At 37.1% G+C, this 25,056-nt stretch overlaps 1 protein-coding gene across 1 annotated transcript; it reads right to left on the bottom strand.

Annotated features, from left to right (window-relative positions):
- Positions 1-1,542: 1,542 nt before the first annotated feature.
- Positions 1,543-24,578, bottom strand: LOC121726559 (NPC intracellular cholesterol transporter 2-like). The gene is made up of 3 exons (XM_042113961.1): positions 24,388-24,578; positions 4,099-4,209; positions 1,543-2,615 (listed from the first exon to the last, which is right to left on the bottom strand). Exons 1-3 carry the CDS (start codon positions 24,536-24,538, stop codon positions 2,332-2,334), a joined length of 546 nt encoding a protein of 181 aa, XP_041969895.1. The 5' UTR covers positions 24,539-24,578; the 3' UTR covers positions 1,543-2,331.
- Between the last annotated feature and the right edge of the window lie 478 nt (positions 24,579-25,056).

The raw sequence follows: 25,056 nt of genomic DNA, 5'->3' as shown, positions 1-25,056 counted from the left end.
TTAAACTATTACTAGTGTACTGGCCTAATCGCTTAGGCCAATGATCGCTTAGGTTTAAGATATTTTGATTTATGTCACATTTGACAGTACACTGATATTTTTTGGAAACACAACCCATATGTAGTCAGTGATGCCAACCTGCAAATAATTTCAGATCGGTGAGGAACCAATAGAAAATCTAGAAGTGTCTATCCTTACGCCATCTAGTTAAGATTGTTAAAATTAAAATTAAAAAATATAAATGAAAATCCCTCATTGGGCCGTCTGTTATTTAGTCTGCATCGAGCGCAGTCACGAACGTGCCGCGTCTTGTCTTACCTAAATAAGATGAAAATGCCGTCGTGTGTGTTTCGATTTTCGAAAATGTACCAATTATGACTCGAAAGTAATCTCTTCACATGGAATCTCTTACCACATGTCTTGATTGCAGTAATAGTAATACCTCGATTATTTACATTTTCAATTATTTTTTTTAACAATCTGGAAAAAATCGAATTTTCGTCATAGCTCAGGCGAAGAAAGAGACAGCGATACGATTCGACGTTTAAAAATAGAAGTGTCTCTTTTATGTAAATGGTTTTTCGTATCTTTTGTTTCACTTATCTGTCAAATTTGTCAATGTTTGCAATTTTTAATTTGAAAATTGTTCGGAAGAGATTTAAGCCGGAAAATAGTATGGACGTAACATATCTGTATATATGTAGAATATCATTGTTACCTGATCTGTCTGTGACGAGCTTTAGTGCGATACGATTCACGAATCACGATCCGACGCGACATTTCCTTTGTAAAACGTCGTCTATAGCATAGAATTAATATTTTGATATCGTTGGTCGGTACTCGGTAGTGTCACGTCGTGTCGTGTCGCGTCACAAAGAGAATATAATCACTACGTGTCGCTCTAGTGCGGTTCCGCCTTTATTATTATTTACGTCTTTGTTATTGACAATAATAATTACATAATATAACCACAATAGACAGAACGAACCAGTTGGCCGACTTAGAAGTGTTCTCGAAAATTATACGTTTGACCTAGTAACTAGTCAGTAGTCTGTCTAGTATACACTATACAGTTTTGACAGGCCTCCTTTACCAGCAGCGCCCCGTCCACGTTAATTCATTTTAAAGTCTTGTAAGTTGTAGCACTTTACACATCAAGCGGGGATAATTTTTGTTCGCGTCCACTGTCCACCCCACCGTGTGAGGTGTCGTTGGATAGGTTTTATAAAAATATAAAATCGTTAGAGTCCAGTGCTCCCCCTTCTACATTTGCTTCTACCAGCTAAACGGTTGCTTCAGGTAATGAGAAAAAAATCACGGGAGTAGGAATAAAAGGAAAACTATCACGGTTAAGATAACTTCATAAGTTATTGAGTTTTAATGTTCGATCAACAAAAAAAAATTAAGTTCACATTATTATGGGCTACTACGGAACCCTACATTATGCGTGGCTCGATACGCACTTGGCCATTTTTTATTCATACATTCCATAAAATCCTGCTGCACAGTAGTTACTGGGAGGGTTAAAATAAAAATAAATAGTAGGAATTTTAATACATTTTATTTAAGTATTTTATTATAAAAATAACGACATTACACGCTACTTAATTCTTATAGATACTTACAACAATAAGATCCAACATTATCAGCTATTAATTATTGTAGAAAGATCACAATCATTTTAAACAACGATAGTGGTCCTTTGACCACAATAATTTTTTTTCGTAATGTAACAAAATCTTCAGAGATCGAGTCTATTGTTTAAAAACCAGCGTTCCCAAGCATAATGCGGCAGGCTCTTGAACTAACACTGTACGTGAATGGTGATAATAGCACTTATCGGCCACTTCTAGAATCTTTCCCCTTAACTTTAAAAATACTTATTTTAACAGTGTATGTTGTTCAAACTCTACTTGTCTCGCACATTGGAAAATCATAAGCTCATCAAAAGCTAGCCGCACTATCGGGGAATTGGAAAATTGGAAGACGTGCTGCGGCCGCACATGCGTATTGCTTCGTGAAGATAGACGCATGTGCGGCCGCGGTTACTAAGTATTGTTAAAATAAATTAAAGTTACAATCGTGGCATAATACTCGTAAAAAAGAATGTCATGGTGGTGAGCAAGCTGTCCTGCTCACTATTTCTGCGCTCCTACAGACGAGAGACTTGTGTCGACGGCAGTCGGCGGCACGCGTCAAAATATCAATGAACCAAAATCCAGCGACTGTCGTCGACTGCCGTTCTTTTTCTTCCTTAGATCAAAAACACGCTTTATTGGCCCTTAAGTACTTATAAAAACTACTGGTTGCTCCAATTTTGCGATACCCGATTTACTTTCTTATTTTAGCCTCGACTTCGAAGCATGTGATCGGTTTGTCGTCGTCGGCCTTAAGCGCCCAGTGCACGGTCGTGGTGAGGTCGGGGTAGAAGGACAGCACGGGGAATGAGTCCTTGTACACGTATTTGACGCCGGCGGAGAGTGGGCAGGAGGCCTTCTCTCCGCTCTCCGTCTCCAGCTTGTCGCACACGGAGTTCCCGTCGACCCCAACGAACGGCAGCGGAACCCCAAACACTAGGGCTGTCACGTGATTCTTAATGGTCTTCGTATCTTTCTCTGCAAAAGAGAGTACCAAATTAGCTTTGTGTTGTTTATTAACCGTCTTACTTTAGATGAGGTTCTATGAGCTATGTTGGGATTTTACAGTAAAACTAGGCACTCATAAATGGCCCTACAAGACCGCAAAATATATTAGGTACCTACTTTAGGTAAAGCTGCAAATTGAAAAAACAAAAGATAAGAATTGGACAAAAATTGGACCACAATATTTTAGAATTAAACTTTTGAAAATAAGTAGTTTCACCTACAATCTACTTAAAGAAAAAAATTTCGTCTGGTTGTAAGTAGGTACTGTATTTAAATTGCATTATTATTTTTAACAAAAAATTAAAACCGACTTCCAAGGTAAAAACAATAATAACATCCTTATAATATAAACTAAAAAGTATTAAATAATTTTTCCTATCTAATAGTGCCTTTTTCCGAATTCGGCTAAACCTCAACTATTTCTGTACTCAATCTTCATCATTTTGAAGTCGGTACCAGATAGCTGAATCTTTAGTTCTCTGACACTACAGTTGTTTTTTTTTTTCTCCTTCTTTGAGATTTCTTACTCCCCTTGGCGCCCCCTATCGATTGGTGTATTCAAAAGGGGTGGTTATAAGAGGTTGAATTTTTTCATCCAAATTTTTCTAAGTATTTTCTCCGTGCTAACGAGGGTCACATTTCGGCCTGTCTTTCGACAGGGGTTGATTTTTGAGAAAAGTTTATCTGAGCTTTTTTGCTTCCCTTGGCGCCCCCTATTGATTATTACATTCAAGAAGGGTGGTTATAAGAGGTTAAAATTATGACGAAAAATTTTTCTAAGTATTTTTTCCATAGTGCCCCATTTCCTTCAGTCCAACCCAAATGTGTGCCTTACGCTCTGGAGTAAAGGTTGAATTTGTTACTTATGTTCAATTTTGTGGTACTTGAAGTATTTTGAAACAATATTAAGTATATTTTTTTGTATTAAAATCGCTTTGAAATGTAGCAAATAAATAAGGACATAACGTGATGACTGATGATATTTTATGGTGTTGTGTGTATATTGTATCCATATACAACCATGTGAGTTGTGACATTGGTGACCCTGACATGGTAGTGATGATGATGATGATGAATGTAATTTGCATAGTAGCATATGCTTTCAGTTCTTAAAACAACACCTAAACCCCCAAACTTGTATCTATAAGGAATTCGGAGTTCTCTTAGTATCTTCGGAACCATAGTATACCTTGGTGCAAAATCTTGCGTTTTGGTAGCATATGCTTAGGATGCTTCTCATAAAACCAATATCATCATATGTTTCCATATCATCAGATCACCACTTTTGTGAAAATGGGACCAAATTGGAGTGAAACCTAATATAACGAAACAAAAATTTTGAAAATCGGTTCACAAACGGCGGAGTAGTGGTTGAACATACAAAAAAAATATATATATCCACAGCCGAAAATATAACCTCCTCGTTTTTTGGAAGTCGGTTAAAAGTACAAACCTGGCGTAAAGGTCATAGTAATGTGTGTGTCCGTCCCCTTCTTCAGGGCGCAGGGGATTTTCTTGCACGGCACCAGCTGGACGGCATTTGAAAGTCCTGGGATGTTCATTCCTGAAATAACGAAAGCACTGCATCAGAACAAGGTGCTAACAAAAACATGTAGTTTTACCACGGAGTTTTACAGTAGGTACTGCTAATTATTTTTATTTATTTTATTTAAGTATTTTTATTTTAAAAGGCACTTGACACCACGTCAGTCTGGCCCCGTGCTAAGTACGTAAAGGATTTGTGTTACGGGTACCAGACAAAGGAAATATATTTAATACTTTTAATATACTATACAGTCATATATTTAAGATTTTTATTATAATTATAAGACACATATTTAATACACATCCATGACCCAGGAACTTTGAAAAATTTTTGTTCCGTCGGCGGGATTCGAACCCGCGACCCCCGGCTTGAGCTACCTACAGCCCACCAACTGAGCCACAGAGGTCGTCAGTAATTGACATTTGGCAAGAAACTTTAATAAGTGCTCTGTAATTTGTATGTATGTATTGATTGCAGAATTTAGCATACCTACTAAGTACTAAACCAAAACATCTTACATCGTGAGCCAAAACAACAATAGATTTAAAAAATCCTAATAAGTAGGGCCTCGGTAATCCGGACTCCCGCTTTTTCGGTGATCGCTGTAATCCGGCCGGGCAATGGGATTCGCGGAGGAGGCCGGCGAGTGTAGGTGAGGCTGTCATGAGCCAATGCGCCGTCAGTCTTTTGTTTATCGCCTTTTGTGTAATACGTAGTAGTGTCAATATATTGCGTTCACGTTCGCTATGATCTTGGCGCCACCACGTAAATATTCGCCATTGATTTAAATAAATGGCTAAACATGCAATTAAATATTGCATACTATAATCCGGACGCCTCGATAATCCGCAAAGGGTCGTGTTTTTGCCTCTCCGGATTAACGAGGCTCTACTGTACTTATTGATCATATTTGGTTAATTTTTTTGCTGTTTTTGTAACATCGATCAACGTTTTGATCGATGTGACAAAAACAGCAAAAAAATTAACCAAATAATATGATCAATAATAAGTACAGTAGAGCCTCGTTAATCCGGAGAGCTGTTTGATGCACGTATAAAATATTAAGTACTTATCTGTATATTCCTAGTCAAGCCGTTGCTTGACTAGGAATATACAGAATACTTTAATAATATTTTATAGTTAATAGTTTATACGTGCATCAAAACAGCTCAAAAAATTCCTGACCTTGAAAACAAGAATAGATAATAATATCTAATTATAGATTTCTTGATTGAAATATTATTTGTAAAATTTTTTGCGCCTTTTTTGTTAGACTTTAATCGTAGAAACCCAAACAAAATAAGAAAATCGGCCAAGTGCGAGTCGGACTCGCGTGCGAAGGGTTCCGTACCCTTATAGAGCAAAAATAGGCCAAAAATTGTTTTTTTTGTTTGGGAGCCTCCCTTAAATTTTTATTTTATTTTAATATTATTATAAATTATTGAAGTAGATGTATAATTAAGGTCTTTATGAAAATATAAGGTGCCTTCCTGTTGCCATTATTGATATCGAGCAAAAAAGGCCAAAAAAATCACGTTTGTTGTATGGGAGCCCCCCTTAAATATTAATTTTATTTTGTTTTTAGTATTTGTTGTTATAGCGGCAACAGATATACTTATGTAACAATCTGTGAAAATTTCAGAAGTCTAGCTATAGCGATTCTTGAGACACAGCCTGGAGACAGACAGACGGACGGACGGACAGACGGACCGACAACAAAGTCTTTGTAATAGGGTCCCGTTTTTACCCTTTGGGTACGGAATCCTAAAAATGGTAATTTTTCGTATTTGGCGAAGTCTGCAGTTAAGTAACAATATATTATATTCTTGAAATAAACTAACACATTAATCGCCTAGGTTTTTTGCCTACCTGCCAACCATTTTATTTTGTAATAGAAGCATCGGATATAAGGCTTTAAATAAACGTGGCGAAAAAGGAACTAACGCCGCCATCATACGAATATTCCATTTTTGACAATTCTTCTTTACCGGCAGCGCCTCCGCCCTCTTTCATATAAAGCCTTGTCGGTTTGCAGTAGCGGCTTCGGCGTCGGCGACGCTGGGCGACCGCCCAGGGCGCCAGATAAAAAGGGGTGCTGATAGCAAACAAAAGGGGCGCCAATTTTTTAGCACTACTTGTACTATTATCTATTCTGTGCCACTACCAGCACCCTGGGCGCCGAAGAAATCTCGGCCTGCCGGTGTTATTATAATATATAGAATAGCAGGCTGCCGGTCTATATAACGTAAGTCTTAAATATTATGCAGTGGCTCTCTCCACGTTGCCCCTGGATCAGTGATCACGACGGATAAGCACCTATAATAGCTGTTATGTACCGAGATGGCTGATCATGATTGAGTAGGTACTCATAGAGTTTTGTAAGATATTTTATTACCTATAGTTACTTCATATAATTATTATTATAACAGTCATTGTGAAGTTTGCAAAAAATATTAAGTATTGTCCTGTAGCTCTTTATCCTCAACACAATAGGTTCAAAAATGCAATACCTACAAAAGTAATGTATCTACAATGTAATAAACCTCTTATTTGTGTATTGGACCTATTGAATTCACTTTATGTAAGTACCTAGCTAATTAATGCTTAATTATGATTGATTATAGAATATACATAGATATGTTGTTACTTGCCTGGCGCCTGCTACATTGGAGATATTAATAATCTTATCTCCTTAAACGAGCAATTCTTGTATATATATATATATATATATATATATATATATATATATATATATTTTATTCGTGTTTTATCGATAACCGATAAACTGAAAAATATGACTCTTCCTGACATCTATTGGCGAATAATAATACTATTTTGTGAGCAACTAATTGCTTTAACGACACAACAACAGCTAAAGTTATTCCAGCAGATGGCGTTGTTAAGTAACACGAAGTCAATGAGTGTTTGCTATACCGAGCAAAGCTCGGTCATCCAGGTACTAATATTATAAGTACTTATATAGAATTTTTATCGGGAACCGATAATTTTTTTAACAATCCTATAATTTACGATCCTTTAGTACATTTTACGGGATTCGAAACTCGAAAGTCCATCTACTACAGCTGGCTACTTATGGTTATTTAATAAAGTATACTTCGTTGGTTATAAACGTCCTTGGAATAGCAGTCAATATTACTATTATACAATATGATAATATTAAGTAGGTATATCATAATTCTTATCACGCATCCCACAATTGAAATACTTTTTGTTCGAAGATTATTTTATATATAATTCTGTCTGCTAAATACAGCTTCACAATCATGGTCGTAATCTAATAAATAATAATAATCCATTGTAGTTGGAGAGGGGCCTCAATTTTTTTACTTTGCCATGCTGAAGCCAGGTCTGGCACGTTTCTCGAAGTTTCTCCAGCACAATTATAGCGGACTGATTGGGAGTGAAGTGCGATACCTCGAAGTAATAATAATGAATTACGCCGGGGTTTTCCCACATGCAAACGTACAAACAATAGCTATCATTATACCTGTTATCTAACTATAAACTATAGAGACGAATATACGTAACGACCGCAGACATAGATCAAGATAGATACCGCATGTCACTCCATTTATATGAACACGTACGTGCCGCTTTTTTCCTACCTACTGTGACGTACCGATCATAAGAAACGTGTCCATTATCTATGCCAACGTTTCTATTTGAATTTCTACAGCTCAAAACGGCACTTTTAGGCATTTAGGCATTTTTAAAATTCCGATTGACGTCCGATCCCGACAGCAGATTAAAGAACAGACTTTCGAAAGACGAGTACTGCTCGTCGTTTGGGAACGCGACATGGCACGCGAAGTACATACACATGCGGTATCTATCTCGATCTATGTCTGTGATATAGTATATAGTTTTTATCTCGGAAAAATCACTCGCGCAATAAACGAATATTTCTAGGCGAACGATGGCGAACGGCGAAGCCAAAAGAAAGGCTGGGTTATTGTGATGATGCTAACGTGAACATGTAATATAATAATTAGAATGCCATTTATATAGTGTACATAGATAACATCGCTTCGAGCAATCGTGAACTACGGTCATTAGATGTTATTAATTGTAATTATCGTTATAATTGCTGCAACCGCGACAATAATGTTGATCGTGAGATAATGGCCGTTAGATTCTGTTACGTGCTAAAGGTCAGATATGCAGATAATGCATAGTAAATGTTCAATTTTGTATTTCAATCCTTACTAATATTATAAATGCAAAAGTGTGTCTGTCTGTCTGTCTGTCATCATGTGGCTCATGTTAGTATCTGATTCTGGCTACACATAAAATGCACAATATGTATTTTTATTTCGGATCATTTTTCCGATTTTCAAATCTCAAGGCTCCATTAACGCAAAAAAAAAACACATTTTTTACATAATATTTAATATTATGTAATTGATTGTACTGTCGGTTCTTGGTGGTAATTCATGTTGAACACTAATATTTAATTATTAATAATATTATAATAAAGCACAATATTTCGTGCACTTTTTCCACTATAATATTAAGAAATAGGCTACTTGACCTACTTTTTTCTTCATGCTAATCGTTTCTTAATCATTTATTTTCACCAAAAAACTAATATTTTAATATTTGAAACAGTAAAAACCCATAAAAATATTGATTGAAAAATATACCTTTTAAATTGCGCCGAAAACACTGTCCGCCATAGTGTGACGTCATATTTCTTGTATTTTTATACTTTCTTTATTGAATTTTTTTATGTCTAAACGTACGAGTCTAAAAGTGCCTAAAAATTAGAACAGAATTAATTAAGAAATGAGAAATCATTTTGTAATGTTGAAAACTTTGGGAGAAAAGTTTTGGCCATTTCATTTCCCAACTACATAAATAGAGATAATATATTATTATAAAACTGATGTTTTATTTGAATTATTCAAGAAAATATACTTTTTAAATCTTTCTAGGCTTATTCTTATTATTTATGTACAGACTAGCTGTTGCCCGCAACTTCGTCCGCGTGAATGTATGTTATTAAAATCGAGATTTAGAAAATTGAACACCCATCTACGACTATTTTATTTGGATCTATATTACACACGAAATTTTTAATTTACAACAGAGACCCAGAAACTTGAACCTCAGATACTTATCGTTTTGAAAAATCCTTTCTTCGAAGACCGCTTGGCGTGGACAGGGGATGGGGGCCACAGGACAGGGGAAAGGAACATGTGACGGAGATAGAGGATAGACTTCAGAAGACGGGATTTAATGTAGGCATTTATCCTTCCTTAACCTACCTCTTATTCTCAGATTCATAATCTACAATTATTAAACCACAATTTCGAGGAGTTTCTTCGATTCCATTACTAATTATCAAGTCACCGTTTTTAGGGTTCCGTACCCAAAGGGTAAAAACGGCCGGGACTCTATTACTAAGACTTCTGTCAGTTCGTCTGTCTGTCTCCAGGCTGAATCTCAAGAACCGTTACAGCTAGAGTTCTGAAATTTTTACAGATTGTGTATATCTATTGCCGCTATAACAACAAATACTGAAAACAAAATAAAATCAATATATAAGGGGGGCTCCCATACAACAAACATGATTTTTTTGGCCTTTTTTGCTCGATATCAATAATGACAACAGGTAGGCAGTTGAAATTTTCACAGAATCCTTAATTATATGTGTACTTTAATAATTAATAATAAAATTAGAATATAAATAAAATTTAAGGGGGGCTCTCACACACACAACACAACTTTCGGCTTATTTTTTCTCTATAACGGTACGGAACCCTTCGTGCGCGAGTCCGACTCGCACTTCGCCGATTTTATTGTAAACATGGTATCTAATTCGGGCAATTTATATAACAAAAAAAGAATTTTGAAAATCTGACCGCAAACAGCAAAGTAAACATTCACTCCTCCTTTTTTGAAAGTCGGTTCAAAAAAAGTATTTAAGATGTTGACCAGGGATGTAAGGTATCATCATGCCAAATTTCATTGAAATCGGTCCAGCGGATTCAGAGATTAGCCTGTACAAACAGACAAACAGACAAACAGACAAACCGACAAACAGACAAACAGACAGAGAAACAAAAATTTCAAAAACAGTTAAAATGTGTTCTATTACTCTTCTACTATGCCCCTGACTCGTTTTTTCAAGTTTATTTAAAATGTACAAAAACTTTACCTCTACGATTTTATTATAAGTATAGATTACATTCTTATAATATAACGAGAGCGTTAAATAAAAAAATAATAAAATATTACCTACTAGTGTGATGACGTCACATCCAAATCGGAAGTACCGCAAAAGCGTTTTCGCCAGTACAAATAAAAAAATATAAAATCATACTTCAAACCGATTTTATTTATCAATCACTAGCTGTCCCGGCAAATGTTGTTTTGCTATAAAATGATTTTCCTGTTTTCCTGCTTTTCTCTTGAAGTTTTTTCTGATTTTTTTTTCTATTGACCTCACGACTTTTCAACGAATGCAAAACCGTGGAAATCGGTTCGTGCGTTCTGGAGTTATAACGTCAGGAAGAAAAACCCGACTTATTTTTATATATTAGACTAGCTGTCCCGGTGAACTTCGTGTCACTTTAAAACCTTCCCTGGACTTCTACGAATATTTTAAGACTAAAATTAGCCCAATCCGTTCAGCCATTTTCGAGTTTTAGCGTTACTAACACAATTGAAAATCTATTTTTATATATATAGATAAGCTTTTATTTGATGATAAGGGTGAAATACGGTTTCCTAGGCCAAGTTCTACTAGAAATATGCATTTGTTCAATGAAATTGAATATAGGTCAAGTAGCCTATTATTTAACAAATTACACGACCGGTTTCAAAATATATATTTTTTTACTGTTAATTATTGTGTTCCCTTTGTGTGGTTCTTCCACTCACATCTTCAATATAGATAGCTATGCAAAACTAAGCGCGAGTCGACATCGCTGCAGCTAGACCTAGAGTGGAGGTTTTAATTTAGCATTGCTTTAAATAATAAATTAAAATGCACCGTCGGGTCCTCTCTCGTTACATCTTGTTTCGGTGAAAACTGGCCCTAAATAAATAATGTCAAAATTGTTTGCTGTCCATTTCAACAGATTATACGTAACCATTGCTTCGTACTCTCCTTGAAATAGTAATAAAAATAATCATACGTTCCGGGGAGCCTTGAACTTGACGCCTTTATGGTTCAGCAGAGGCAGACAGAGACCTCGACAGTCGACAGAAAAATCTTGTCGCCGCACTCAGAGACGAATTATAAATTTAACTTAACTGAAATTAAATGAAGATTTTGACATAAACCCCCATAAAAATAAAGGATTTGATACTATGACTTGATGGTCCTAAAATATGGATTGACTATCAAGTTGGTACAACTAATATATTATATTCTGTGGTCATAGTATGAAATCCTTTCTATTTCTGTTAGCTACCACTTTCAAGATTTTTCGCAGATAAAAATGTTGTTTGTCTTATCAAAATGAAGTTACTCACAAAAAGTAGCTTGATAGCAATAAAAAAATGTTCCAGGGCTCCCGAACTACCATTACCCATACATTGTCTGTGAAACTCTTTATTAAATTAAATTTTAATCATCATCATTATTAAACGTCTCTGAGTTAGATACGGTATAATAAACGCGAAAGAGTTCTGTCTGCTCGTACTTCGTATGTCTGTCTTATTTTAATAGATATAACTTCGATCACTAATATTAGTGATCGAAGAGATATAATAATTATTATATTATCGAGATACAATAAAATAACAATAGATGGAAATCTAATCCACGATCGAAGGATTAAAGATTTAAGGCCATCCCCCGAGCAAACGATCTTGACCATACATTTGACGCGTTGCCGAGATCGCACAAAAATCTTATTTTTTACTTATCTTAGTTCAACATTGATCTAAAATATTTAAAACGGAGAATATGTAGTTAATGATATTATCTATCTATTGTCGTATGTTTCAAATAAACGCAATTTGTAAATACTAGGGAGAATGGAGATGCTGAAAGTATGCTTCAATTTTATTAAATTGGTATTACTTTGGAAGCTAATATCATGAATAAATAAAAAAAAATAGAAAATTTAAAACGGAGAAAGGAATGTTGATATGTGTACTGATGATTTTGCTGTATTTTTATTATAACTTTGTAGCTTTTATATTATGAGTTTATATAAGGTTCTCAATACGGTAAATTATGGAATCTCCGTCGGGGAAGGGCCTTAATAGTAATTACTAAGATTGGGTTGCACCAGAGGCGTGGTTAAAGTTAAAGTTATGATTATAGTTAAATATGGCGTCCTTTAGCTTTAACTTTAACCTTAACTTTAACCGGAGAAATTCACAGATGTCTGTTGCGTTTATTTTTTTATTGAAGCTACAGGTAACGGGATTGAGGGTATAAAAAATTGAATTATCAGTAAAATCGACAGGAAAAATATAACACTGTAAAACATAGTAAATTTTCAGATATACACGTATGAGCGGAGGTTAAATATGGCGTTAACTTTAACCAAAGAGTTGACATTTTGCACTGTAGTTATAGTTAAAGTTAAAGTTACAGCTATAGTTAAAGTTAGTTGGTGCAACCCAAAGACTCGTGTCCTTATAGTCGAGAATTGTACGGGTCCGGGTACGACCCGTACCTGATATAAGAAGAAGTGATATAAGTATAAGTGATATAAGATTAAGTGCTCGCGTATTATAGCAGACACATTTTATATACACAAAGATAATGATGAGTATAGCAAAAATTAAAACTTTACGAAATCGCGTAAATATTGAGATATTTACAAAATTGATAAACTAATTATTATGCTGACCTAGGAACGTGCGATGCCTGCATCGTACAAGAATAATTAAAAACGTATTGACATTAGAGATTTTTAATTCATCATTTAAGTAGATATTATGTCTTACGATTTGATAGTATAATCAAAGTTCATAACCCCTTCCTTATCAGCCGCTTCCCCGGTCATTGACCATAAGCGCCATAAGCCTCCGTCGGTCGCGGTGTTTTGCAACTACGTTGTTCACGCAACTGGTACGGCCTCGCCCCCAATGCAACGCGCTTACAAAATAATAAATATATTATTTCAAATATTGTAAACAAACAAAATAATATTACCCATAATATTTTGTGTATACTATACAGTGTGTTAGTGTAAACACCGTTATCCTTGAAACCATCAAATGAGCCCGTTAAAATGAACAACTTTTTCTATGAGAACAATGGTTCTGGTTTCAAGGTTAACGGTGTTTACACTAACACACTGTATTAATAATATGTAAATTTAAATTTATGTAAGTAAATAAAAATAAGTCTTAAAATTGATTAGTTTCGTTAAGACTCGAGAAAAGTTTAACCGATTTAGCTATCTAATATTATTATGTCTTGAAATATTAGAAATATTAGAGAGGAAAGACATACGTTTATCGATTCATGTAGTAGATAATGTTTAGTCAAAATCAAAATTGTTTTATTTCTGAATAAATGTTTACAGAAAGACTATGGTACATGGGCTACAAATAACATGGTAGAGCTACCACCGGTTCGGGAACTAACTCGGCGAGAAGAACCGGCGAAAGAAAAGAAACTCGAACTTAGTTATTTTGTGTCTAAAATAATATTTTATGTATACATTTAAAATTTAATATAGTAAATTTTCCCTTTATTTTAATAATATTTCTAATTTTTATAATGCCATTTAATATTAAGTACTTATCATAATATTATATATGTCGGAACAGGAGAGGCCAGAGCAGGTACATCAGGGCATTCTTGATCCTCGGACATTTTGATCACGGGAACAGACAAGTTTCTTGGTGGCTATCCTTTGGTAGGCTCTCGAACCGAATGTCTCTATCTTTTCAGTCCTCGAAAATGTTAACACCAAAGCCCGCCAATAAGCATGTCCAAGCCTTTTCGGCTTGCGTTCCACCAATCATCACAAACTTAACATTGTATACCAACTTAACGAAATTTAACTTTACACAATCTTTCAAATCTGATTGGCTAAAGTGAACAAGTTTGCCAACACATCAATGTAAAGATCATAATCAAATTCGCAACTTGACAATATGGCTAACGTAGTAAAAGAAAGTCAAATTAGTAACTGTGTACAAGCTCGCCAATCATGATCAAGCTAATCAGAAAGTTAGCGTTGTCTACCAACATAACTTAACAAATAATAAATCAAATCAATAACCGTATTCAAGTTATAACATAGTCTGCCAACATTACATAACAAATTAATAAATCAAATCAGTAACCGTATTCAAGTTAAAATTAAAATGTAAAAGGATGTTAACATCAAAACACCTACTGTGTGTAAGTTTCGCCAACATGGCAAAACTAATGAAAGAAAGTTTACATTAAAATTCGTATGGCGCTTCTTGACATAAAGCGCCCTCTCTTAGCAAGGATTGTAGTTAACGGTTTAGTGAATATTTGAAATTGTGCAAACTCCCGCCAGCAGATGGCGCTACACGTCTCGATCCGACACGGCCATCAAGACCTTCACACGTCCGCGTGTGACTGATCTGTAAACAAGACAAAAGCATAGACAGTAATCTGTTCGGCTATCCTGCCACAGTATATTATCAATTAGAAAGTTAAGATCTCTTACTTGAAACAAAAAAAAAACATCATAAAACCTCAAATGTAACATATTTTTATCTCAGTGCTTTTAGGCTATTGTAACAAATCATCAAGACACCACGATCAACACAGTTGTTACGATAAAAGAGCCTTAGTATTCCTTTTAGTATAATGAACATTAACAATCTGGGCATCACTTTAAACAAAAATCGCCAGTACATCGGCATTGGTAAGTCCTTGATAGTAGTGTGTTGCCAGTACATCGGCATTGGTAAGTCCTTTGATAGTGTGTGTTGCCAGTACGTCGGCAGTGCCAGTCCTTCGGCAGAAGTATAACGCCAGTACGTCGGCGGTGCCAGTCCTTCGGCAGATGTGTAACGCCAGTACGTCGGCAGTGGCCAGTCCTTCGGCCGACTAGATTAATGACTATCAATATCCTCATCACCATCCTCATTATCACATTATCACATATCTAATACAAGGGCACTTGTTGATCGGGTCTCTTTCTGACTATATCGTGAGCATATTTGTAAATTCTCTTAAAGGTTAATTTATAACTTTAAAAAGGTTTCTTTTTATCATTTTCAATAAGAACTAAATCACTAACTACTCATTTCTGGATTAGAGCTTTATTACTGTCAGCGTCTAGCTTTTTCATAACTAGCACTTTAAGCTATATTTCGGGACGCTTGTTCTCTCATTGCATCTATGTCAATTGTCTCATTATTATCATCAACAGTTATTAAATCGAGGAGTTGAGCGACTTTTCCGACTAGTAACTAGAGCGGACTCGCCTTAGTGACGCGCGAAGTAGCAAAACCTGTTGAAACTGAGCCCCTAAACTCCTGCGGCACATTAATTGACTGTTGTTTGTATTCCAAATATGCATCAGTTTGAATGTCATCAAAATTGACAGAGACTTTTGCATTGACCAAATTAACACTAACACAAGTAAAACACAATATCTAATATCTCTTATCAGGCACTATATGAAATAAAACCTCTAAATTTAAGTTATCAATTACAACTTTACATAAAATCTGTTTGATACTGTATAGAAAAGTTTGTCCAATACCAGTAAAGCCACAGTATTACTTTGTCGCTTTCCCGAAAACTTAAATCAAAATCTTAGATGCAATAGATTCTTAATGAGAGAACATTCTGTGCCCGAATCGTATAGAACATTAAAACGCTCACCAGAAATGCTGAGTTATCCAGCAGGGTCACTGGTGCAGCACAGGTCCACCCGACGCTGGCTGTCGATGCTGGAGGTCGCACTGGCTTCGCTGTCACCGGGCTCGCTCGCGCCGCCGTTGTTACCACCATTCTTCCTAGCAGTAGGAAGAGGAGACCGGGGACACTTGGATGCATAGTGCCCGAAGACATTACACCTGTAACATCTAACGCCGGGCGGGTTTGGTCTTTGCTTGGTATGAGTAGAAGCAGAAGTGTTGGAACGATCGCATGATATTTCGGAGTCCATGGAGCGGCAGTCGGTACTGCGATGTCCCTGTCGCCCACATCGAAAGCATCGAGGAGGGGTGGGCGCGACGGACGCTCTCGATCGCTTCGATACGTCGGCCACGTGGTCTTCAGTCTTCCTCTTGGGATAGGAACATGCTTGTAGTTCCCGCTGCATTTGCTCCCGGCTCTTGATTTCAGTGGTAAACGCGATGCGTCTCAGTCTTCCATCAAACTGAGACACGTGGGCTAACACCATGGATAAAATTATCTCCTCCGCAGAGGAGTCCTTAAATCGGGCCATCAATGTGGTGAATAGTCGCGCAGCGTAGGACGCCATATTCTCGTCGACTCTGGGTTTGTCGTTCTGAAGATTAATCAGATTTCCGGCAGGCGTTTCTATGGCGCCGTATCGGGATAGGAAAATTTCCTTAAAATGGCGCCAAGTCATTCCCGCAAATGATATTTGGGATAGCCACCGTGACGCGTTCCCCTTGAGCGCACCGCTGAGGGCAAGAATAAGTGCACTACCCTCTAAAACCTGATCAGATAGGCACAACTCTGCGGTCGTGCACCACGCACGTGCGTCGGCGTCCGGTTTTTCGGGATCGAAATCCGGTAAAATAACTTTGCGGTTACTCACGGGGTGCATGGCGTTGATGAGGGCCAGCATATTCTGGTTTTGGGCTTCCAGCAGCGTGCGCAGAAGATTTTCGCTCACCCGTGAATCTTCGTCGGAAGTCCAATTTAATCCCAATTCTGATGTCGGAACAGGAGAGGCCAGAGCAGGTACATCAGGGCATTCTTGATCCTCGGACATTTTGATCACGGGAACAGACAAGTTTCTTGGTGGCTATCCTTTGGTAGGCTCTCGAACCGAATGTCTCTATCTTTTCAGTCCTCGAAAATGTTAACACCAAAGCCCGCCAATAAGCATGTCCAAGCCTTTTCGGCTTGCGTTCCACCAATCATCACAAACTTAACATTGTATACCAACTTAACGAAATTTAACTTTACACAATCTTTCAAATCTGATTGGCTAAAGTGAACAAGTTTGCCAACACATCAATGTAAAGATCATAATCAAATTCGCAACTTGACAATATGGCTAACGTAGTAAAAGAAAGTCAAATTAGTAACTGTGTACAAGCTCGCCAATCATGATCAAGCTAATCAGAAAGTTAGCGTTGTCTACCAACATAACTTAACAAATAATAAATCAAATCAATAACCGTATTCAAGTTATAACATAGTCTGCCAACATTACATAACAAATTAATAAATCAAATCAGTAACCGTATTCAAGTTAAAATTAAAATGTAAAAGGATGTTAACATCAAAACACCTACTGTGTGTAAGTTTCGCCAACATGGCAAAACTAATGAAAGAAAGTTTACATTAAAATTCGTATGGCGCTTCTTGACATAAAGCGCCCTCTCTTAGCAAGGATTGTAGTTAACGGTTTAGTGAATATTTGAAATTGTGCAAACTCCCGCCAGCAGATGGCGCTACACGTCTCGATCCGACATATATAATGTGCATTAAAAGCAATATAATATTATAATCTTAAAATAGTCATCTTAATAAAATGTTGCATATATTTCGAATTTAAATGTAACGAATAATTATCCTAATTGAAACATCTGAAGTAAATGGATGCAAATGATATTCAGTGTTAACAAAACATCCGGACAGCAACCGTCGGATGACGTTGATATAAGCTTAAGGATGTATATAACATTTATAAATTCAAAGATTCTGACCTAAATTCAAAATATATAGTAGAAGTAAACCTCTTGCATCGATTGATACCAAAAAATCAATACCTTACCGGCAAGTTATGTGAAATAATTCATTTTAAAATTTCCATTAATCATACGTAATTTTTGCCGGAAGTGTTACATTTTTTTAGCATTCATCAGAATTGGGAACTTTGTATCAAAGATAAACGACTAAAAAACTGCTTATCAATTTCTTTGTACGATTTGCGATTTTTTAAGCCCAAAAAAAAGTGGGTTCACCGCTAATTCTGGGGAAATATTTCAAATTGAAATTTATGAAAATTATCCTTCGAAGGGTGCGACAAGACTTTATATGAACTTGAACGGGGGCGCTGCTGGTACAGAAGAACTGTCAAATAAGTCGTTTTTGTATGCGGCAGCGTTAGTTCCTTTTTTCGCCACGTGCATTTAAAGTTGTGTCTTGCCGAGCTCTAGGCCGCCATTTGCGGTAGTCAAATTACATCATTTTTTTTTCAATAATAATGAAATATCGAATAGTACTTTAAAAATCTATTATAAAAATCAATAATAATTAATAATACAATTAATAATAAGTGTCTGGGTGTCCAATGGACTTTACAAAAAAATTTACCTCAAACGAATCTTCCTGTTCTTTAGTTTTCTTCTTCTTTAGTTAGTTCTTTTTTAAAATTTTGACTATCTCAGATAGTTTTTGAAACATTAAAAAAAACAAACCCTTCGTTTTTTGTTTATTTTATTGTTTATAACTTTTGTATTTTTTTTCAGCCCCTCTTGGAATTTTGATAGAATGTTCTAGATGGTATTCCGAATCGAATGAGCCCAAAATCATAATTTTTGGTGCAGGAGATTTTTGAGGAAAATGGCACTTGTGCTCCAGACTACTAGACGGGTAAAAAATACCACAAGGGTGAACCAAACGAGCGTTATGTTGTGAGTCGTGAGTCGCAGAATTTCTGCCGCGTAAATATCTTTTCATACAAATCATGACTAACAAAATTACGCTCGTGTGAATCAAACAGGACTTTTGTATGAAACTGAATGCAGGCTGCAGCAGAATTTCTGCCAGTCGAAATTCTGCGATTCACAACTCACAAATTACGCTCGTTTGGCTTCACCCACTCAGTCAAACTCAAACTCTCAACTCAAACTCAAAAAATGTTATTCAGAATATTTTTTTTTCAAATCTTTTCTGAACGTTGATACTACTGGTGCCTACCACGGGTTCGGGAACTATCCCGGCGAGAAAAACGCGTAAGAAACTCGCACAACGCCATCTTTTACTAAGAAGATGGAAAATTGGAATGTCATTATGACTACATAAAAAATAAAAATCTCCACAGCCGAACATATAACCTCCTCCTTTTTGGAAGTCGGTTAAAAAAGCTAAATATAGCAAGTGTACAATTATATACTTAACATGATATACAGAAACAGCTCTGCAGGGGGCGACCTTAGTGCCTTTCCAGATGAGGCGTTTTACGAATTACGCGCGAAGTCCATACGCGCGTTTCAATTTCTATTGCATCCAGATACCGCGTTTTTACGTTACAAACATGGACTCGAAGTTATTAGGGCCGCGCTACACCGGAATGGCAGCGGCGAGGCGAGCACTTTCAGTGTCATAATATGATTTTAAGCTTTATCTTCATTATTGTATACATAGTATCGCTTGCGAAATCGCGGCCGCCAGCGGCTGCCAGCGGCCACGAGCGGCCACGGGCGGCCGTAGATTTTGCAAGCGATACTATGTATTACAATAATTAAGATAAAGTTTAAAATCATATTAAACCTAAAGTGCTCGCCTCGCCGCTGCCATTCCGGTGTAGCGCGGCCCTTACGCTCCAATCAAACGCGTCCATTCGCTATAATACGACTCCGCGTAGTTCTGGACGCTGCAATGGCACCCAAGTATCTCGAGTCTCGACTCGCGCGTCGTTTGCGCATTTTACGGGCGACTCGAGAGTGTCGCTCATTGCAAGCGTTTTATATTATTATGTAGCTCTAGTATCTCGGGTACGCGCGTAAAATGCGCGAGTCCCTCACTCGCGCGTAAAACGCCTCATCTGGACAGGCTCATAAGAGCCTGTCCAGATGAGGCGTTACTGATTTCATTAATGTTACACCGTGGGAATAATCCCACGGTGTAACATTAATGAAATCAGTAACTTAATTATAGTATGCTTTGTTACACAAACGTTCTTTAACAACTTTTTAAATTTATGAATTGACAGATTTTATACGTTTTCTGGGATCTTACTAAGGCGTATACAGTGACCTTTAAAAGAATTTTAGTAAGTCTGTTGTCACCGGAATTTCAAGCTTTTAAATGTTTATTACGAGTATTTCTCCCAAGTCCCATGGGTTATAGGCACGGAGCTAATGGGTATCACTTTTTTTATCATAATTATTATCATAGACGATTTTTTTTTCACTTTTGTATGGGCAAGGGTATAATAAAAGTGAAAAAAATTTTGCTCTTTCAGTGCTGCTACTTTCACAGTGAACTCTCTACAAGGAACATGTACACACCCTAAAGTATTATCACTTATTTTTGTTACACACTGTATTATATGGCAAAGAAACGTTTGCCGGGACAGCTAGTATATTATTATTAAGTACCAGGGATGACCGAGCTTTGCTCGATATAGCAAACACTCATTGACTTCGTGTTACTTAATAACGCCATCTGCTGGTCGTTAAAACAATTAGTTGCTTACAAAATAGTATTATTATTCGCCAATAGATGTCAGGAAGAGTCATATTTTTCTGTTTATCGATTATCGATACACGATACAAAACACGCATAAAAAGACATTTTCTGAAAATGATACCTAGCTAGATCGATTTATCGCCCCCAAAACCCCCTTTATACTAAATTTCATGAAAATCGTTGGAGCCGATTCCGAGATTCCAGTTCTAACCTAACCTAACCAACTTTTGGACTTTCTGGATTGTGTTTGTTTTTGTTTTGGCGGGGAGCTGTGCCCGAAAATTTCAATTGTAAATTTCTCCTAAATGGGAGGTGGGAGGGGTTTCCAGGGCTGGAAGTGGCATGAGGAGGTTTTGCTAACCCAAAACATCCTTCCTCAACCCATGTGAGCACCAAAAAATTGGGGTAGGTTTCTGAACCTTAGCCATCATTTTTATCAAATTTACGATTAGCTTAGTATTTTTATGTAGATAACCGTAACAGTCAGATTACGGTTTTTGTTTATCGTGCCATACTTAGTATGGCACGATAAACAAATATGGCGGTGAGCTACTAACTCGACTAGGTTTTGTTCGTACGTAATGTTTGAAAATATATCGACAAAAGCTTATCTATTTGAGTGAATATGTATAATACAGTACTAGGTTTTGTCCATGCATTTTCTTTGAAAATATCAAGGCAAAAAGCTAATCCACTTGAGTCAATTTTTTTACTGAGATAGAATAGGTATTGTCGAGTAATATGCATAAACAAAAGCTCATCTATAGACCACAACACAGAGGGAGCCGAGCGAGCGCAGCGAGCGTGCTGCGGCAACAGCCGGCGACCGTCATCAAATAAAAAGGGGGCTCGGGAGGCGCAGCCCCCCGCCAAAACTAAAACAAACACAATCCAGAAAGTCCAAAACTAGGTTAGGTTAGAACTGTGACTGTGCTGCGGCAGCAGCCGGCGACCCCCGACGACCGTCACAAAACACGCCTCAGAATTTCAAAGGTAGCTAAAGTAAAATTAGTAGCTCCAAAACTGAGGGGTTTCTCAGTGTGGATTTGGTACGGGGGGTGTTTACCCCTCCTCCCCACTCTCCCCTCACCTCCGCTCCCCATCAATCTTGGGGTAGGTTTCCAAACCTTTACCAAAATGATTATACAGGTTGTAACAAAAATAGGTGATAATACTATGGGGTGTGTACGTGTTCCTTGTAGAGAGTTCACTGTGAAAGTAGCAGCGCTGAATGACCAAAAATTTTTTTAAACTTTTGTATGGGGAAACTCGTAACGCTCGGGATCGTCACTTATTTTTGTTACATACTGTAGACTGCGTTTTGTATTTTACATTAGAGGTACCTAACTAATCTAGAAAAAATATTATAGTTTTATTATTATTTGTACATATAGAAACGTGTAATTTAACAATAAAATTATAACAATTTCCATGTAACTATCCACCTACATATTTTTAAAGCTAACGATGACGTTATTTACCATATCGGTATCAAATTGAATAGCATTTGTAGCTGTAATGTTAGAAAGAATTTAGCTAACAAAGCCTAGGCGATTTCGATCATTTTCTGTACTGTTATAGATTAGGGTTTTGTCAAGATTTTGTGTAACAAAAGCTAAGCCAGTTTAGTTCGCGCTTTCACTCTAATGGTAAAGCCTTTGTAAATACGCGTCCCGGCAAATCTTATGATTCCAGTTTCCTTTTCTCTAAGAGAAGACGTGACGACGAGTATTATCACTTATTTTTGTTACACTCCGTATAAAGTATTTCGATTTTCGCCCATATGATTTTATTGAAGTGACTAAATAAGTATGTCACCATGGAAACGTCAATCGCTATCCCGTCTTACAAACAATGGTCGCCGTCGCCCGCCAGTCTCGAGTAGGGAATTGCAATCTTGGATCAAGATTTTTTCTGAACCAAGATTGGTCAGTTCGAGATCTTGTTGAGATTCGGGTCGAGATCTTGGTCGCGAATCAAGATTTTCGGGATTTTAAAGATTGAACAAAATAATTAAAAAAAATGCGTTTTTTTGCTGAAAATTGATAGCAACCAATATTTTAATATTAAGTAATAAATTATGTAAAATATAACAAACTCAGTTTTTACAAATTCAAGTTTTTTGAAACATGAAAATCGGCGCAGCGCAGACGACAGACTATCCGTGACGCACTTTTTAATCCGTGGAAATAGAACCTATATGCAGTAACGCACACGACGCGCAGCGCAGACGTGTGCGTTACTGCATATAATTTGGCAATTGCATAGGTTCTATTTCCACGGACTAAAAACTAAAAAGTGCGTAGTCCGTCGTCTGCGCTTATCTGTCTACTATATTATATACTCTTAAATCTGTTCGCGCTTTGCAGCGCAGGTATGAACAGCCTGAAAATCTCGAAATCTTGTTACAATCTTGGACTATTTTGTCAAGATCGCGAACAGGATTCCGAAATTCAGGATTGATGGCTTTCAAGATTGAATCTTGGAAAATCACTCAAGATCTTGGTGGAATCTTGATCTTGCAAAATCAAGATTGCATTCCCTATTCTCGAGTTGTAATAATTTACTAATTCAACAAATGCACTTATGAATATAAAAAGTACCCAGTAGCCGATTCTCAGACCCTCTGAATATGCATATAAAATTTGGTTAAAATCAGTAAAGCCGTTTCGGAGGAGTACCACCTACGCGGCCTAACATTGTGACACGAGAATTTTTGTAAGTAGGTATATATAATATTAATAAGATTCCAGTTTCCTTAAATTTACGCTAAACGCTAGTTCCAGTACCGATAAACAAATTTAAAAAGAAATAATTATAATCTCAAATATTCGACTTCGTAACCGACATCCAGAGGTGGAGGTTATGTGTTCAGCTGTGGATATTTTAGATTTTTGTGAGGCATTTTCATCTACCTTTAAGCTTTACTACAATTTTTCTGCTACTAAAAAGTAAGATTTAGCACCACAGTATTATACCCCGTGGTATACTTCCGAAGGTAGGTACTGAACAGAACTTCGGACTCCTTATAGTACATGTTAGAGAGTTTCAGCGTTGTTTAAACAAGCAAAGGTACTTCAACTTATATTATGCTACTATGCAGATCACATTTATCATCATCATCATCACAGTACCATTAAAACATTATGCAGCCTCACATTATGACCTTATTATTTGTACTTTTCATAGTCCTTTAGCTCAAAACTGATGTTTTTGATTATTATTATGTCATTTGACAAGCGATGTTTCCCGAATTAGGCGCCGGCAGCCTATTCGGCAACCGGCGCCGGCAGCGGAGGCACTCCCATTGCATATTTTTGTATGTCTACGGCATAATCTGAAGCTAATTTATTGATGTCTCGTCACCTTATCATTAATAATTATATATCAAATGCCGTTCTCCCTGGGGGCAGCTAACATTCCACTTCCTGTTTTCCTCCGTGTGCAACCATCTAAGGTCACTTAATTGCATACATTTGCTCCGATTTGATTTACTAACATGTCATTTAGTTTTGAAAACTACAAATACATTCGTATGTTAGGTCATTTCACTATTTAGTAATCTGTGGTTAGGAGCGGTTTGAACATTCGAGTGAAACGAAAGTGGGTCACCGCGACCGGCGGTTTACTTTAGAGTTTAGACGAACCTTCGCACTGCTGGACCTCCGTCGCCGCGGCGGCCGCCACACAACACGCTAGCACTGCGAACACAAACATCGCGAGACCTGGTACGAGCTGATTCTGACACTGGAGCGGCCCGGGTGGTGGCTGGCAGACGACTGACTGGGACCGGTGCATGCGCCCGCCGCTTTTAACGGTTACGACTTGACAGCATCTGACGTCACTCGAACGTGGTCTGGCAGACCCTTATCGCGGAGCCACAGAGGCGGGAATCGCGTGGCATGCAGCATCTCAGACGTGCTTATAGTGGGTAATCAAGCTGAGTGACGCTGCATCTATACAATTGAGCACGCCGCGGTAGTCTTTATGCCATTGTTTCCACTAACTACGAAAACTAAGTCATCACTCATCACTCATCAGTCATCAGTAGACATCGGATTATATGCAGTTGCATACTTGCATATGCAAATGCATATAATGGCACTTTTTAGGCGTTAGTGCATATTTTGGCAATTTTTCGTTGATAGTGCATATTTCGGTACTTTTATGCCCTCGTAGTCTCCAAACTAGCTATCATTACACACACCGAGGCCACAAAACAGAGGTACGATAGATCAAAACACTACAAATATATGTCTCCATCTCAATTTAAAGGACGAAATACACCCAATAGGTACAATAATAGCATCTAAACA

Source organism: Aricia agestis, chromosome 4 (genome assembly GCF_905147365.1).
Source record: "Aricia agestis chromosome 4, ilAriAges1.1, whole genome shotgun sequence".
Lineage (NCBI taxonomy): Eukaryota > Metazoa > Arthropoda > Insecta > Lepidoptera > Lycaenidae > Aricia > Aricia agestis.
The sequence above is the reverse complement of the archived record's forward strand: the minus strand, read 5'-3'. Positions and strand labels throughout refer to the sequence as shown.